At 41.5% G+C, this 18,762-nt stretch overlaps 1 protein-coding gene across 1 annotated transcript in view; it reads right to left on the minus strand.

Moving 5' to 3' along the window:
- The window catches only part of amot (angiomotin), a 79,693-nt gene that overhangs the window by 26,209 nt on the left and 34,722 nt on the right, over positions 1-18,762 (minus strand). The window contains exon 5 of the mRNA XM_030438943.1: positions 667-1,285. Coding sequence (XP_030294803.1) covers positions 667-1,285 — 619 coding nt within the window. The remainder of the gene's footprint in view (positions 1-666; positions 1,286-18,762) is intronic.

Genomic DNA, 18,762 nt, shown 5'->3' on the forward strand with positions numbered 1-18,762 from the left:
CCTATATTAAAAAAAATATAGGCCTGTTTTTTAAGAAATAATTAACCAGGATTAGGCCTCAGATGGTGGTCTCATAGCTGGCTACAGCCATGGCTCAATCCAGTTATTTTTTCCAATCTAATTTGTAAACTCAAAAATCTGTCAATAGTGTCCTTTAATTGAGAGGGAATGGGTAGGAGTTCATAAAAACATATTCCGTTGCCTTCGAAGTAGGTACATGTACTACTTTATCACATTAATTTAGCAGACACTTTTGTTACTATTATTTTCTTTCCATCACATATGATGCACTAGTTATTGTTGTGTACTATTTACATTTCAGTATAATTGTCTACTGTGTTTTTTGTACAAAATTGTTGCATTGTGTTTATATCCCTCAGCCAGTACCAAGCAAAGAGACCGAGTCTGTGGAAGTGCTACATCGGAATTTTATACTGAAAAGCTTGGAAGATACCCATTTCAGAATGCCTAAGTTTCATATTAGCTTCAGATGAACTTCAGAGTGCCTTTTTTGTGGGTTTTGTAATCTCTTTGTGATCACTATGGACAGGAGGAACAACTATAGCAATCAATAACCCTTGCAGTGTTCATCTGGGCATTTCAGTACTGTTGTAAAAGACTAGAAATTGAACCAATACATTGAAGCTCTCCTGCAAAGGATGTTACCTTGTGCAACTTGTTGACTTTCTCGCGGCAGGCTTCAATCTCCTGCCTCAGCATCCTGTTCTCTTCTGTCAGCACATCCACCATCTGGTGGGCACGTGTCATCATAACAAAGTGTTCACCCTGCAGGTGGGAGTAGGCGTGCGGGTTTGGAAAATGTCCGGCTTGGACTGGCGGCTGAGGCTGGGGGGGTGGAGGTCCTTGGAACTGCTGTTGTTGCTGTTGTAGCTGATATTGATGGTGCTGCTGCTGCTGCTGCTGCTGATGATGATGATGATGATGGTGAATCCTTGGGGTGGAGCCATAAGGGTCATGGGGGAAGCCATGACCTCTTGGTGGGTGAATGGACCCTGGATTGAAGGACTCACCTGGTGGGTGGGAACCAGAACTCTGTGGGCTGCGGGGCCCCATGCTTGGAGTGGAATCTCCCTGGGTCATAGGGTACTGCTGAGGGAAGGACGGATGGGAGGGATGGGAGGAATGGGAAGAATGGGAGGCACTGAGCATGCTGCTTAAAATGGAGGACTGGGTCCTGGACAAGGAGCCCATGGAGGTGACGGAGGAAGTGGGACTGTGCTGGTGAAGGGGCCTCTGCGAGTGAACCGAACCCTCCTTACTGGACCTAAGGAGAGATCAGCTGTATGATCACATGGTCTCAACCTCAGCTCATATCTTGTGCTGATGTACAAAATATCATACCATGAAAACAAATGGCAAAAGAAGGGGCTAACATAACATTTTTGACTGTAAATATATAAATACATAAATGTTGTAGAGACTCTTTGGTGCAAGTTATTTGGACACGTAACATGTTTGGCAAACTTTACATTAACAAGCGAACATTGAGATGCTCAGTTCGCAGTGCTGGGGCTGTTTGATATGAACATCATCATCTTCATTTATGTCTGTGTAAAATTAACCAATAGGAGCGCATACACGTTAGAATGGCAGCAGCATCAATGGAAGGACATGAACGGTTAAATGTCAGTTTATTCTGACTAGTAAAGTTTCTGTCTGGGTTTAAATAATTTAAAGTCCCTCTCATGGCATTAACAAAACAAACTGCACATTTAATTATGTAAAGTAATGCTCATATGCAAACCCTATTCTGGCCCCACCCCTGTTCAACAGCAGCTGGAATGAACCTGGATTTTCTGAAAGTATGCACTCAGAATGCAAAACACAGATAATTAGCTACATCTGCACAGCAGTTTTCTTAATACAGCTTATTTCCCAGCAACGTTATGTCAGTGAGATAGAATGCCCAACCATGGACAATGACCACAGTGGTTCCTCAGGTTTGTGACATATGTAGCCCTGGCTATCTGAATAAATTTTTTATGACTGCCCTTGGTACACTGCAGTTCTAAAGCAGAAATGCTCAGCCATGGCATTGATGGTTATTTTGCTCATGATATGTGTTTAACAAAATAAAAAAAACAACATTTGGATAGGTAAACAAGGGTAAAAACTTGATTTGAATTGAAGGGGGTATTCAATTTATGTAACAACATCGTCATTCCCTATGTCGCAGGAACATCATATGCCGGTTCACTTTAAACCTACCTACACACTGAGGCAGAAACGTGTCTGTCGTAAGGACAAAATACCCAGGCATAAACAGAGTCATGTAGTTTATTCTGTTCAATGCAGCCAGGACTGCACAGACTTGTACAATGGGAGACAACTCCTCAGATTAAGACTCTGCGGTCTACTTATATTTAAAGGAGAAAAATCATTAATTTGAGGACATCAATGTAAACAGCCTGGCCAGAGGAGACAGATGGTTTAAAAGAGGAGTAAAGGTGTCCATCTATAGCCCTTTTTAGATAGAAAAGGCGGCACATTTGCTCCAAGGTAAGGGCGGCAATGTGCCGCCCTGTCTTTCTAAAACAGAGGCTTAATATACCTCCTTTTCCAAAAGCCGCCACTGAGGTAGGCGTAAACATGTGACGTGACGTAGTTGGGCTGTGAACAGTGACAGCAAATTTGTCTTCAAAATAAGAGCTTTACATTGCACCCCATTGGAGTTTAGAACTGGGTTCTTAGCGGGGGGCTTTTAATTTGAAAGTAGCGACCGTTCCTAGCTTACCGCTACAACAACAAGCGGACAACGAAGACAGCTACAGAGACCGAGGAGACGCTAGCATCTCCCGGATCTCAGCGGCTGTCCAGTTGCTCATCTTAATCGCCGCGGATGAAGTATTGGACTGACTGCTGTGATCAGCTGTTTCTTGGCTTTAAAACTCCCCGGCTGTGGGTCGCACAACAGTGCAGGTCATCGACACCTCTGCCCATCTCACGCAGGGGCCGGCACATTGACGCCTCGGATTTAGATAGCAGGTGAGGCGGAAATAAGTGTACCCTCCGAGGCAGCAAATTGGCGGACCAAAACGGACCCCCAATTTGCAGGCCTCTGTCTAAAACCGCGGACCTAGCCGCCAAAAGAACGGGCAAACCTTCAATGCAGCACTGAGTTCCCTCCCCAGACAGCTTAACAACCATTCACACCTTGGCTCACATAGCCCTAGAAACCTACATGAAGGCCGGTTGGGTCATATACCAACAAGTGGCCCTAATGACTCTGTAAGAACACTCCCATATAGAGTTTAAAAGCCTCCAGTTAGTCAGAACTGAGGAAGCCTCTTGGAAAAGAGGTGAAACCTCTTCAAGAAACTGAAACAAGTCCAGTTTCCTACGATACAACACTTAGTGGGTCTGTTGTGGTTTGATAATATTTACACACATTATATCATGCTTCAAAACTACTGCCACTGTTCCTGCTTCCTGCCCAAATTTAAATAGTCTAGCTAAAGGTGTGTGAGCGCCCAATGCACACAAATGTGGACATGACTGATATAATGTTTAAACCACAGGTGGTCTTCAGGTCTAAGCAGAAAAGTGAGCACAGTTGTTTTTAATATACAAACATGACACATCACAGGCACAACATTATCTTCCTTTTCTCCTAAATACATTTTTTAACCGCATCTGTAGCCTAATTGGGTCATTCCATGCCAACTTATCCAAAATCCAGAAGTTTTCACAGTTTGTGTCATGGATTTTATTGGGGAAAAAAAATCATATTGATGAATTCCTGAAGTTTGACTCTCTAAATTTCATGATTTTTGTGATTGTGTGTATGCATACTTGTAGGCTCACCAATCACTCAGTGCGTTTACATGACGCTCAAGAAAAACGAATTACTGGGTTAGTCCGACTATGATCGGATTTTTAAGATGCATGTATACACCTTAGTCTGACTAAAATCGGACTGGATCGGATTTCTCATAGTCGGATTAAAACCCCTAGATTATTCGATTGATAGTTGCATTACTCCTGCATGTATACGTTCTATCAGATCGGATCGGATTTTGCATTCTGCGCAGGCGCGAGATTTCTTTCCCGGGGCCGTGAGCTGGAAATAGAAGAACGCCGGCAGCGGCATTTTTCCTCTGAAATCACCGCAAGCAAGAGCGCCATTGTGCATCTAGTTTGTGTAATTATCACTAGTGCAGTGCCCGTAAGAAAAGTCTATTCCTATAAAAAAGTGGGAGGTTAAGCAGCTTTTTCATGGATGGCCAAATGAGGCTGTGTTTGAAGGTGGGACGTCAGGGATATTTAGGTTTGTTGTATAATCCGATATTCCAGGGTATAATTGGCTGTTTTTGACTATTTAGGGTCCGGGCAGCTAAGCTGCCCGGACCCTAAATAGGACATGTCAATATTCCTCCTGGGGGGGGGGGGGCACAATAAGCGTTTAAATTAAAAAAATTTAAAAATACCTACAAAATCAACAGTACATGCTACAGTTTTGAAACTTTCACCAAACTGTAGCCCCAATACTGCTGAAACTTTAGTCCACTCATTACAAATTATGAAGTCAATCACTCAGTTTTTTTCAAAACCTGTAAAACTTAAAAAACCTATCTCCTCCCACAATTTTTGCTCAATTGTCACCAAACTTGCTAGAGAGCATCTTCAGAAAGCCCTCCACAAAACTTGTTTCTCGGATTTTTGATTTATCAAAAATTAAGCCTGCAGTGCATCAAAATGTTTGACTGTAAACAGTACTGTAAACATATACTATCAAATTCTTGCTAAATACATTTTCAATCTTCCTGAAAAAAATTGAGAATATCTTGGAGTCATGGTTGATGAAGTTTGGCAAATATCAGAATTTTATCTCAAAAACTGAATTTTTGAGAACATTTTGAATTCTGCTCTCATGAGAACAACTGGATTCAATGTAAGACTGGCATTTTTAAACATCAGATTTTCTCTTATGAAGCAAAACACTTAGAGTTAAAAACAAATCGCCAACATTTCCATGCTGTCAAGATGCAATTTATGTATTATCAGATTTTTGTTTAGGTAACAGAATTTCTGACATTTTGACCATTTTTGAAATCTTCCTTGACAACAGCTGCCTGGACAGTGAGTCCCTGAGTCGACAAATGCAGCTACACAGCTAGTCTCACTTCCAGCCAATTAGCTCAGCGAGTTAGGAGCTGGTTCTTGGTGTCAAGGGTTGTGTGTTCGAGACCCAGCAAGGGTGATGATGAGGATGATGACAGATCAAAATGTCAGATGTCCACAATATGAAACACAAGACAATTGTCCTGATGGTGGCATCACAGCAAGCCTCTAAATTAAATAAAAACAAATAGCTTGGTCTGGACCATGGGTGAAAGCTAACCGAATTTTGCATAAAGGTCCAGTCTCATGCCAGATTACTTCAGCTGTAAACCCAAGCCAATAATCCTGATGGTTGCGCTACAGCAAGCGTCTAAAGTTAAAACTTTGAAAATTCATAACAAATCAACCTGCTAGAACTTCACACTTTCATCAAACTGTAGCCCCAGTACTAAAGAAACTTTTGTACATTTAAACCTATTAAAAATTATGAAGTCCATCACCGTTTTTTTTTAAACTGTAAAACGTATGAAGACCTCCCACAATTTTTGCCTACAGTGCATGAAAATGTTTTACTGTGAACACTACTGTAAACATATAGCCTACCTGCAAATGAATAGATAGATAAATAAATCTTCAATGTTCATGAAAAAATTGAACATTTTTTAGAGTCATGGTAGATAATGTTTGACAAATATGAGAATTTTACCTAAAAAACTGAATTTTTGAGAACATTTTGAATTCTGCTCTCATGTGAATAATTGCAGTCAATGCAAGCAGCATTTTTAAACATTAGTTATTCACTTATGGAGCAAATTAATCATTTTTAAAAACAAATTACCAACATCTCCATGCTGCAATATGTGTATTTTCAGATTTTTGTCTTGATAACTAAATTTTTTACAGTGGTTTCAAATCTGCCTGCACAACAGTGAATGGCTTAATCAATTTGTCAAGCCACTATTATAATGCCACTTGCCAGTTAGCTCAGAGCGATAGATGACAGTCTTTGGTTCCAGAAGTTGTGAGTTCAAGCCTCAAGTTGTCCAAAGTGAACATTGTTGTCAACTGTCTTGTCTTCCTATTCTCCTGTTTGTTGCTCAGAATTGTCTAATTTTGACAAAAAATAGCCCCGACCAGACCCATCGCTGCGCAGCAGCTATAATTTTGATTTTGCCATTATATTTCATCTTAAAAGCTATTTACTTGGTGTCATTATTTTCAGCACAACCTCACATGTGTGACTGTACAGTTATTTTTTTTATTTTGACATACTGTATTAACACAATGGACCTAAAATCACAAAAAAAACACATGAAATCCGAGTAGAAAAAGTTAGATTTTTTTACTATGAAAACCACAAATATGTTTAACAAACCATTTTTTTAATAATTTTTTTTACTTATAATGCAAATATAAATTGTTGTTTATCTAAATTTGTGCATACATTTAAAAAATTTACAAAGTTATATGTAACTATTTACATTTAAATGCAGGCAATGCTCAGGTCTGCCTGTGCTCCTTCCAGCTGAATAAATAGCTGGACTGCCTGCTCCACATTCAGCTTCTCCTCATTATTCTGACTCATTAAACAAAAAAACTACTCCACTACTCACTAAACACACTACACCAAACACAACATAACACACTAACTACACACTCCAAACACGCTAAATGTCACAAATCTCTCAACTCTCACACACACCGACCGTCGTTGCATGTCAATCATCCGCCTAGGTCCCTCCCACTTCCTGTTCCTCAACAACCAAACTTGCTGCTTGGACACTTTCGTGACAAAAGCCCGTATTTACCGTTTTTTCCTGCACCAGACACAAAGCAAACGTGACGGCGATGTTCGCGAAAAAGCGTGGCGGACATTATTTACCCTAGGTCCGTTTTTGGACGTGCCGATGCTTCCGGTCCGTCGCCTCGGGAGGTGGGCCGTGTAGCTAGCGGCTAGCTACACACGAACATCCACAGATTCCGATTCCACTTTGTTGTCCGCGCGTCTCCGGATCTCCTCAGACCCGAACAGACTCGGTCTGGACTCGTTTAATCTCATTAATCCACAACAGTCAGTTTAGATGCACAGAACAGAACAGAACGGGACCGAACCGCCGGCAAAATCCCGGTCCAGCTCGCGCCGCTGCAGGTATAAGTCTGCTTGTTTCTTAAGGTGGGGGGTCGTGGTGGGCTCTGCAGTGATTGGCTCTGGTGCGCGTGGCTACGGTGTGCAGTGATTGGCTCTGGTGCGCAAGTGACTGTGGTGGCTCCGGTGGACAATGCTCGTGGAATTTGTAAAGCATTTATGAAATAATTTATTAACGGTATCATTGCAATCCAAACAAATGCGAAATAGCACACCCTTGAACCACGCAGCAGCCATGTTGAAACTCTCAGGTCAGTCTGATCCTGATCCGCAGAGATATTTGAGGAACACACACATACACACACACACACACACACACACACACACACACACACACACACACAGACAGACAGACAGACAGAGGTTACTCGCTTTTATAGAGAGATGTACACCATATATGAAATGTACAAAGATTTAGCTTCGTCTCGTTCTTCATACGCCATCTTTCTCGAATGCCGATGCAGTTTGTTGTTGCTGGTGACGTAGAGGTCAGCCGGAGGTGGCTCTGTTACCAGTAGTTGAAATGAGTACAGCGCCACCTAACGTTTCTCACCGGCACATATACTCGGACAATTGCAGTTGTCTGATTGAGTAGCATAGTTGAACTATGGCTGTAATCCGACTAAGCTGTGCGTGTAAACGTACTGACTTATTTTTCACCGAATTGGGTTTAAATTTGTCTTGTATATACCAGAGACCCTAAGGAAACTTGGTTTTTGCTGAATGTTTTAGAAAATTCATATCCACTAGTTTTCACTTTTTTTCAACCAAATTCTGGTTCTGTGTAGTTATGTGGCGTATTAATTAGTGTGAATGCTAAAGGCAAAATTTTGCCCATTCATCCTTATGGGGATTTTTTCAAATTTAATTCTGCTACAACTTCAGCATACCTTCAGCTATAGAAACAATTCAACTATTAAAATGTTCAGCTTTTTAAGCTCTTTCAGCCTTGTGCTTTTCAGCTTTTTAGCCTTTTTTAGCTATTTTAACGTCTTCCAGCCCTCTTACTCTACAGATTTTTTTTCACCTTTATGAGCTCTTTCAGCCCTCTTACTCTACAGCTTTTCAACTTTCCATCCCTTTTTCACCTTTTTAAGCTCTTTCACCCTTTAACTTATTTTACATTTCAGTGATGTTGCTAGGTACGCGTCCTGCGTCCCTGACGCATTAAAATCTGAAAGAACGCACTAAGCTCACTATCCATGCGTCCCGGGGACGAACCTCATTTTTTCCATGAAAAACGATACATTGTGAACATTAAACAACTCGTGTTTAACCACAGTAGCTGGCAAAAGAAACCTTGTTGTTAGCAGACCGGACAAGCGCAGTTTCATCCCTCGGCGCAGACGTGATCCCCTGTACAAAGTATTGCGACATGCTAATTTAGCCGCTACCAAAACAACTAGCCCGTCACCGCTGATTTCTCTAAACTCGCTGCTACTGCCTCCTCTCCCCCTCCCTCTCCTGTTGCTGCTTCAAACATGACACCGGCTTTGGGACTGACCGGCTGATGATTGGCTGTTCTGCCTTAAGTCCCACCTCTCTTGCTATGTTAGATTTATTGTTCAGCTCATGCTGATGAGGCGGGATCTACCGTAAAACACCAAATAATAGCCGGGCGTGTATTTGTCTCAACCACTTAACAGACCAGGCATTTATTTGGGACAGGCATTTAATTCCCTCCTCACAAAAATCTGGGATGAAAATGTTACAAACTTCTCCAGCTTCTCTGTGAATTCTTTGGAAACGGAGAGCAACCAAAAACAATGTCTGTAACGTTCTCTGATGATTATAAACGTTGATTACTCCTGATACGTTCAGTATACAAGTCGACACCAAACCACATGATGTGTTTTATAATGTTTTTATGTGTTTACAACTGCTAATGTATGTAACGCTGTTACTGTGATGACACATGACAGTTAAATATTTAATCTGTCTATAATAACCACATCCTGACATGTAACTGTGAATTATGATAATCTAAGTACTAATAATAACAATCATGACAAAAAATTAACAAAGACTGCAGATCAAGATAAGAAGTTACAACTGGCAGTGAGCAGCTCTCTTTTCTGTTAGCAGTGAAGTGACATAGTCCATGACAGAACATTATAAAATATGATAATGTATAAAATAACATTAATGGTAAAAAAGAAAAAGTACAGTTGCAGTAGGCTTCTATTATAGATATTATATTATATTATAATTAAACGAATCAAGACAGATGTCACATTTACATGTCATGTTTAATATTTAAGTGTCATTTATCATCACCCCCCGTCCCAAAATTGTTTTAAAAAAGACACCACCACCACCACCACATCCATCCCCCGCACTTTTGAAAAGCTTGCTACACCTCTGATTTCAACAATTAAAAATACGAACTTCATAGTAACTAAACCCACATTTCCACTGCTCGATGCTGTGCTCATTCATGTCGATTATGTTTTAATGTTTAGGGGATGTGCTGTAATGAAATAAATAAAACATAATCCGGTGGTGGTGATGAAAACTACATTGAATGGCAGCCGCCATTTTGTTATGCCCAAACGGCGTCTGCGCATACATCGCGCTTCCAACGAGATCCCGTTTTTTCTCGAGTAAGCAGGAAAATGAGAACGCAAAAATGCCACCAAAGAAAAAGGTAAAACCTATTGCAGGTCAGCAGACTATTTGAATTTTAGTAATTTATTTTGGTGCTATTTATGTTGCTACAAAAATGCTGTTTGATTTGCATGTCATATGTCATGCCACTGTGACAGTTGTTTTGCAATAAACTTTTCAGATTTGGAATTTTATTTGTTTAATTTCAGATACATTTTGAACATACATGAATATATCCGTTTATTATAACCATATCATACCACCATCGAAGGAGTTTAACACTCAATAAAATTTAAGAAATAGAATAATATAAGAAAGAAATACATTTTTTTTAACTGGGGAGTCGGGACCCATTGAATTTCCCAGGGACCCACTCAACTCACCACCTGTGGGTCCCTGGGACTCACTACATTGAAAACCTATCAACATCACTGCATTTTCATCCTTTTTTCACCTTTTTAAGCTTTTTCAGCCCTCTTACTCTACAGCTTTTCATCCTGTTCCATCCTTATCATCCTTTTTTCACCATTTTAACCTCTTCCAGCCCTCTTACTCTAAAGATCTTTTGCACCTTTTAAGCTCTTTCAGCCTTTAACTTTTCACCTTTTTAGCCTTTTTTCATTTTAATCCCTTTTAACCTAGCCTTTTCAGCTTTTTCAAATATTCATCGCTTGCCTTTTCACCTTTTGAAGAATTTGGTTGTTTGTTTTAAATTTAGCTTTTTCTGCAAAATCTTTACCATTCATTCTCATGGGGAAATTAAATATTTTCTTCTGCTGCTGCTCCTTCATACATTCAGCTTTGGCTTTCCAAATCTTCAGCTTTTTAAGACCACTCAGCCTTGTATTTTCTAGGTTTCCAGCCAGCTTTTTCTGCTAAATTCATTCTCATGGGAATATTTTTAACTTTTGTTCTGCTACTGCTTCAGCATGCGTTCAGCTAGTAGTTCTTCTACTACTACTATTACAACTGCCAAAGACAATGATGGTGCACTTCTACAGTGCCATCATCAAGTCCATCCTCACCTCCTTCATCACTGTCTGGTACACTGCTGTCACTGCTAAGGATAAGAACAGCCTGCAGCGTATCATACGCTCTGCTGAGTAGGTGATTGGCTGCAACCTTCCATCCCTTCAGGACCTGCACAGCTCCAGGGCTATGAGGTGTGCAGGTAGGATTGTGGCCGACCCCTCCCATCCTTGTCACAGACTTTTTGATACTCTCCCCTCTGGCAGGAGGCTGCGGTCTATCATGACCAAAACCTCCCACCTCATGAACATTTTCTTCCCTTCTGCACTTGGGATCATTAACAAGTCCCGGGATCCCCACCCCCACTGACACTGACTCTTACATTCCTACCCACCACTGCCCTTGAATCTTGCATTACAACAATGCAGAATTTGGTCAATTGTAATAATTTTTAACAATCTCTTTTATTTCTATATTTTTTTTTTAATTTATCTATTTTTTTTATCATCAATTTTGTCATTTCTGTGCAGCTCTTCCATCTTTATTTATCAATCAATCCTCAGTTATGTCTGTTTGTTTATATTGTGTATATATGATAGTCATTGTTTGTTTATTGTTTTTTTTTCTTCAATGCATGCACCTTATTCACCAAGATAAATTCCTTGTTGGTATAAAATCCTTCTTGGTAATAAATCTGTTTCTGATCTGTTTCTGACTGAACTACTATTACTTGCACTCCTACTACTACTACATCTACTACCACTACTACTAGAAGCTGTGTGTGTGTGTGTGTGTGTGTGTGTGTGTGTGTGTGTGCTTCAGGGATAGAAATTAACTTTTTTGTCCACCTGCCACTGTGGCTGGTAAATTCTAAAGTCTATCAGCCACTTTTATATTTAAGCGTTGATGTGTACAGTACAATGCCTGGACACATATTTTTCTTGTACAAGACATGCACATAGTATTTCCCACTCAGTAGTTGTTACTAGAGTTGATTATTCAGTAATTATGTGGTACCAATGAATGATTACAGGGGTAAAACTATTCATCATCTACTAGGTCTTGAAATAACAGGAAATTAAGTCTGAATAGACAAAGTGGTTCAAAATGAAGGTTAGTTGGTTAGAAATCTATATCAATATCTCCCTGCAACTACAGGAATTTACAGTAAGCCTACTTCAACTTATTTCATATGTTCAACTGCACTGGACCCACACAGAGGATGTGGACATTGTTATAGAAAAGTCTGCCAGAAGTAAGGAGAGAAGTTACCACAGCTCAGCTCTTAAACACCAAGTCCTTACCACAGTACAGAACGATTACCCATTAACCTCAATGTCTCAATTCCAAATGTTGCACTATAACCGCATATGAAAAACAATACAAAGGGATCTACCATGTTAAATCAAGTTTATTTAACATTTAAATTATTTTCATTAATTGTATATATTAGGAATCGAGGAAAACATCAACCCTCTTTATTGTCTCTAAATTTTTTAGCGGTCTCCAGCTGTGCTTCTTTGTGAATTTACTCATAAGTTAATTATTCTATAGTTGCATTATATAGCCTGATTGGCACCATGGGCAAACAAAAACGTGAAACAGCGAGCGGAGCTCTTCAACACCAAGGTGCTGAAAAAACACGACTCTGACTGTGTACCAGGGAAAGCCAAGGAAGAATGTCTGCATCCTGAGCACCGTGCACACAGGTGTGGGCACATTTAGTGGGGCGAAGGCAAAGCCAGAGTCTATGATGTACGACAACAACACCAAGTACAGCATGGAGTATACATGAGACATTATAGAGTTTAAATCTAGCGGTCACAATGACCGCTTACGGCCGTTCTAGTAATGTTGAATTCCGGCCCTTCTGAAGTCCGACTGACACTTTGGTCCAATCAGAAACATATCATTTGAACGGATCCAACTCTAGGGTTGTGGAAAGCGCACTGTTATGCCTTAACCAAGATATCGATCATTAAGATTAATTGGATCAGATCTGACTGGAATGAACCGCCACAGTGGCTGGTAAACTGATTAAATTCACCCGCCAGCACACAAATTCACCCCCGGCTGGCGGGTGCTAATTTCCATCCCTGGTGTGTGTGTGTGTGTGTGTGTATGTGTGTGTGTGTGTGTGTGTGTGTGTGTGCGTGCGTGTGTGTGTGCGTGATGACTGTCACTAACGGCAAATCCCAGACTCCCTTACAAATCGAGTAATTTTAAGGGTTGTTGCATCCCTAGGAGAAACGTAATAAAAATGTTGAAACGCCTATGACACATCTTAACTCATTTGTGCCTTCTTTTAAATTCGGCATTAAGTAGCATACATTACGATTTTTGTTTCATTGTGAAAAGTATCAGTTAGTTTGCAACATGGCTGTAAAACCCTGCTACTGCTCCGCCGGACACCATGTAGATATTTGGGCGATAACAATTACAGTCTTTTCAAAAATCGCAGCAGTTTGGGAGGCGTTTTCCCATTCATTCTTATGGGGACATTTTCATCTGTCTCTCAGATGCTTGCACTTCCTGCTTGGAAGTGCAAGCAAAAAAACACGTTCCTATTGGTGGAAACGGGCACTACACCAGCCAATCACAAAATTACATGGCAAACCACGTGATTTGGTTGCTGAGGGCGGGGGGGAAGATTTGGAAGGGACGGGGCGGAAAAGTGAAAGCAGCACTGCTGGTCACAGAGGCAGCGACAGAGATTGCAAGTTTTGAGAGTTGAGAGATTTGTGACATTTTTGTTTGGAGTGCATAGTTAGTGTGTTATGTAGTGTTTAGTGTAGTGTGTTTAGTGCGTAGTGTAGTCGTTTGTTTAATGAGTCAAAATAATGAGGAGACTGCTGAATGTGGAGCAGGCAGTGCAGCTCTTCATTGAGCTGGAGGAGCTCAGGCAGACCTGAGCCTGAGGCATTGCCAGCATCTCAATGTAAATAGTTACATATAACTTTGTAAATTTCAAAAACTTAAGCACAAATTTAGCAAACACAATTTATATTTGCATTATACGTAATAAAAATGGTTTGTTGAGCATATTTGTGGTTTTCACAGTAAAAAAAATAACTTTTTCCTACTCGGATTTTTTGTTTTTTTGTGTTAATACAGTAAGTCCAAATGAAAAAATAACTGTACAGTCACACATGTGAGATTGTGGTGAAAATAATGACACCAAACAAGGCAAGGTAAATAGTTTTTAAGGTGAAATGTAATGGTAAAATCAATTATACCCCAGACCCCAGAGGGTTAAACGCCGGCTGCAGGTGAATATTTTGATAAATAACCGCCGGTTCCAAATAAATGCCGGGTCTAATTCATTTTTTTTTTTTCAAATCAAGGAAGAAGACGTGACCACTGACACTGCACGTTTTTCTTCTTCGCCTTTTTCACATATTGTGCTGCTTCCTGTCACTCAGTATCACATTGATGATCGCCATGGCTCCGGTGCAGCAAAACAAATAAAAAGTACGACTTGAAATTCAAACTTTCTGTTGTAAAATATGCAGAGGATAACTCAGGAGAAGCAGCTGCTAGTAGTTTCTCTGTCGACCCCAAGAGAGGGAGAGATGGGCGAAAAAATCAAACGGAGCTCAGCGTCTGTCCAAGGAGGACAGCAACAGGGCCAGGCTGCCTGGTGGAGGGAGGAAGAAGGCTAGCGAGGAGCCTGAGATAAACATGCGGGAATGAGTTATCAGCAAACGGGCACACCATGAGAGAGTGTCCCGCAAAATGATCAGGGCAATTGCGGAACAAATGTACACCACCGTGAGTGACAGCAGAGATGAGAAGTTTGCAGCAAGTGCTGGTTGGCTGAATCGTTTCCTCCGCCGCAACAACTTCGCTTGCAGAAGGATGCCAGAGAATTCACAGAGAAGCTGGTGAAGTTTGTGACATTTTCATCCCGGATTTTTGTGTGGAAGGAATTGAACCAAAGGGAGAGAGGAGGAGGGGGGGGGCCTAACTGCAATGAACCAGCTTTGGGGGGGCCCAGCTTGCAAAAGGTTGAGAACTTGAGGCTTTCAGCTGATGGTCTTATTTCAGATGTAGGACTTACAGTTTTGGATTTAGAAGCCCAAGAGCGACAAGCACTACAGCAGCTCCTACATAAGCCGCAATGTTAATTTGGAGCCTAAATTTCTGGAGGAGAGCAGACGGTACCTGATTTGTCTCTCGCTCTCCCGCCCTCATTTCTCACTCTCCAGAAATAAAAACAACATGACGAGTTCACCCATGTCTACTCTCACTAAACATATAAATATTTTGGCGATAACCATTACAGTTTTTTCATAAAGTGGCAGGAGTTTGGGAGGCGTTTTCTCATTAATTCTTATGGCAGGCATGAAAACGGGTCAGGGGTGAAAAAGGTGAGAAGGATACGAACCCTCTCGGGGGATCCGGGGCCATGCTCCCCTGGAAGAAAATGTTGAATATTTCATATTTAAAAGCATCAATCTGATTCATTTTGAGAGAAAAATCAAGCAGAATTACAAGACAGTATGAATGTATGATAAAGTATCTATCTATACATGGTCACATTATGCTATATAAGAAATAGCACAATCTGCTGCAAAGAGTGTGTTTTGACAAGACCAACATGGGTTTTGAAGAAGTTGCTGTCTCTCTGCTTGGAAGAAACCTGCTGGCAACACGTGTTGATGCTATGACCTGCACCTTCTTCTTGTGCACATCTGTTTGACAGTGTGCCTGCAGTGCATGGCTGCCCTTGTCTGCATAAAGTTAATAGCCATTTTTATACTGGGCAGCAAGCCGCCAATTCGACTGTCCTTTTTGAGGCTAGGTCCGTGGATTTAGACATAAGGCGGTAAATTGGAGGTCTGTTCTTGTCCACCAATTTGCCGCCTCGGAGGGTACACCTCGGAGGCTATCTAAATCCGAGACGTCGATGTACCGGCTATTGCGTGAGATGGGCGTAGGTGTCGATGACCTGCACTGTTGTGCGACCCACAGCCGGAGAGTTAAAAACCAGGAAACAGCTGATCACAGCAGTCAGTCCATCACTTCATCCACGGATGTCAAGATGAGCAACTGGAAAGCCGCTGAGATCCGGGAGATGCTAGCGTCTCCGGCTAGAGTCCTACAGAGTCTCTCTTAAGGCACTCTAGTAGCGGCAAGCTAGGAACAGAGTCCTACAGAGAGACTCTTTCTCTCTTTAGGACTCTAGCTAGGAACGGTCGCTACTTTCAAATTAAAAGCCCCCCTGCTAAGAACACAGTTCTAAACTCTGATGGGGTGCAACGTAAAGCTCTTATTTTGAAGACAAATTCAAAACGGCGAATTTCGCCGAAGGTGAGTGATTTTCATGCCTGTTATGGAGACATTTTCCTTTCTGTCTCTGCTATTTTTCCAGCGTGTGTATCTGAAGAATGCGTGTGTAGTGCGTGAGCTAGAGTGCATGACATCATCACTAGAGTGGAGAGCAGCTGGAAAATCTGGAGAAAGAATTCTCTTCAGCTGGATTTGGATCCCACATCTTTTATTTTACATAGACAATATATACATAGAAATGTAGGAAATCTTGTTGGCTTGCTCCATGGTTGCTCCTGCTCCAGCGTATGTGCAGCCATTTTAAGCTCTTTCACCCTTTAACTTTTTTACATTTTCATCCTTTTTTCACCTTTTTAAGCTTTTTCAGCCCTTTTTCACCTTTTTAAGTGCTCTTACTCTACATCTTTTCATCCTTTTTTCACATTTTTAAGCTCTTTCAGCCTTAAACTTTTCACCTCTTTAGTCTTTTTTCACCATTTTAACCTCTTCCAGCCCTCTTACTCTATAGCTTTTCACCTTTTCAGCCTTTTTCACATTTTTAAGCTCTTTCAGCCTAAAACAATCCGTGTACCCTTCGTTCTTTGGTTTTTCCGTTTCAAAACCAAATTAAAATAACAGAAAAACAACTTTGTTTTTCTGTTATCTTGTTTTAAAACCAGAACGGAAAAACGGAAAAACAGAATAACACAAAATCACACATTTTGTAGCTGTTATTCTGTTTTAAAACAAAAACAGAATAACGTGAAAATTAAGTTTTTTGATTTTTACTATTTTGTTATTGTGATATTTGGAAAATTCGGATTTAGGAGCGGCAGCGCAGTAATTGTAATTCATGTAATTCACACAGAAAGCTGCGCTGCCGCTCCTAAAGAGACGTGACGGTAGACGTCATGATGATGACGTCGGGGTGTTTCCCCTGCGGTTATTTATCAAAATATACACCTGCACCCGGCGTTTAAAGGGACCCTGCGGTTAATTGAAACCCGGCTATTATTTGGTAATAAATGGTACATTTACACCCCGCTTTGTACGCCGGAGCACATCCGCGATTCATTTACAGCCTGGAGGCGGAGTGCTGTGTGTCTCCTCTCTGCTCTGACTGGACTGCTGCACGAGGCTTCTGAGAGACTGACCGCCTGTGAGTGCTTTTGGACGGGGGAGGGACTCACGGCAGCACCCGCTGCTCGTTGAGCACAGTACCTGCAGAGTGATACGTGCTTCCAAGTCAGAGTCTCCAAACACCAAAAAAGTCTCCAATAACACCAGTAAAAGTCGCTAGATTTTTTGGTAGTCGCTTTTGACAAAAAAAAGTCGCCAGAAGGATGATTTGTTTGTGTGTTATAATAGTCCAACCACTTGCATTTCAACATGGGGGGAATTTTAGTGATTTTATTTAATTTTTTTTTTATAATCTTTTTTCCGATTTTTTATTTTTCATGGAGCACAACCTTCGCTGCAGAAGTAGCCTATGTTTCAGACGCCGATCTGGAAACGGCTGTGATTACTTCTATAAACAGGGTAGGCTATGTGTGTATGTAGCCTATAGGCATATACTGATAAAATATTGATTGACATTCTGCTCCGGAACATTAACTCGTCCGGTCCGCCCCCGTCTCATGAGAGAAAGAAGGAGAGACGGAGCAGCTCCAACAATTTAAGTGCGCCCTTACTTTATGGCTATACAGTCTGTAATAAGGGTGCACTTAAGATGTTGGAGCGGCTGGCTTGACTACGCGGAATTTTAACCAAATTCCACAACCTGTTGTAACCTACACACACGGAGCGGATCCAGTGGAAATTAGGGGTCACCCTCTCCAGGAGTGAAGTCCATATTAGGAAATGTGCGTCACGCACCGAAGGTGGACGTGATCTCTCTCATAATGAGCTGCCAATGAACACAATAGGTCTGTCTGAGCCTCTAAAACACCTTTTTATGTGATAGTCAGCATCAGAAGGAATCTAATAATGGACTAATGCAGTGGTTCTCAACCGGTGGGGCGGACACTCTCCCGAGGGGGCGCGAGTAGGCTACAGGATGGGAGGGAAAAAAAAAAAATTCGGAAAAAAGACTAAAAAATAAAAAATAAAATCACGAAAATTCCCCCCATGTCGAAATGCAAGTGGTTGGACTATTATAACACACAAACAAATCATCCTTCTGGCGACTTTTTTGTCAAAAGCGACTACCGACAAATAGCGACTTTTACTGGTGTTATTGGAGACTTTTGTGGTGTTTGGAGACTCTGACTTGAAAGCACGTATCACTCTGCAGTTACTGTGCTCAACGAGCAGCGGGTGCTGCCGTGAGTCCCTCCCCCGTCCAAAAGCACTCACAGGCGGTCAGTCTCTCAGTAGCCTCGCGCAGCAGTCCAGCCTGCAGTCAGTGCAAATGAATCGCGGATGCGCATGGCCGCCGCCGCCGCTCCGGCGTACAGAGCGGGGTGTAAATAGGCCTACCATTTATTACCAAATAATAGCCGGGTTTCAATAAACCGCAGGGTCCCTTTAAACGCCGGGTGCAGGTGTATATTTTGATAAATAACCCCGAAACACCCCGATCTCATCATCATGACGTCTACCGTCACGTCTCTTTAGGAGCGGCAGCGCAGCTTTCTGTGTGAATTACATGAATTACAATTGCTGCGCTGCCGCTCCTAAATCCGAAT

The sequence above is a fragment of the Sparus aurata genome, chromosome 13, assembly GCF_900880675.1.
Source record: "Sparus aurata chromosome 13, fSpaAur1.1, whole genome shotgun sequence".
Taxonomy (NCBI): domain Eukaryota; kingdom Metazoa; phylum Chordata; class Actinopteri; order Spariformes; family Sparidae; genus Sparus; species Sparus aurata.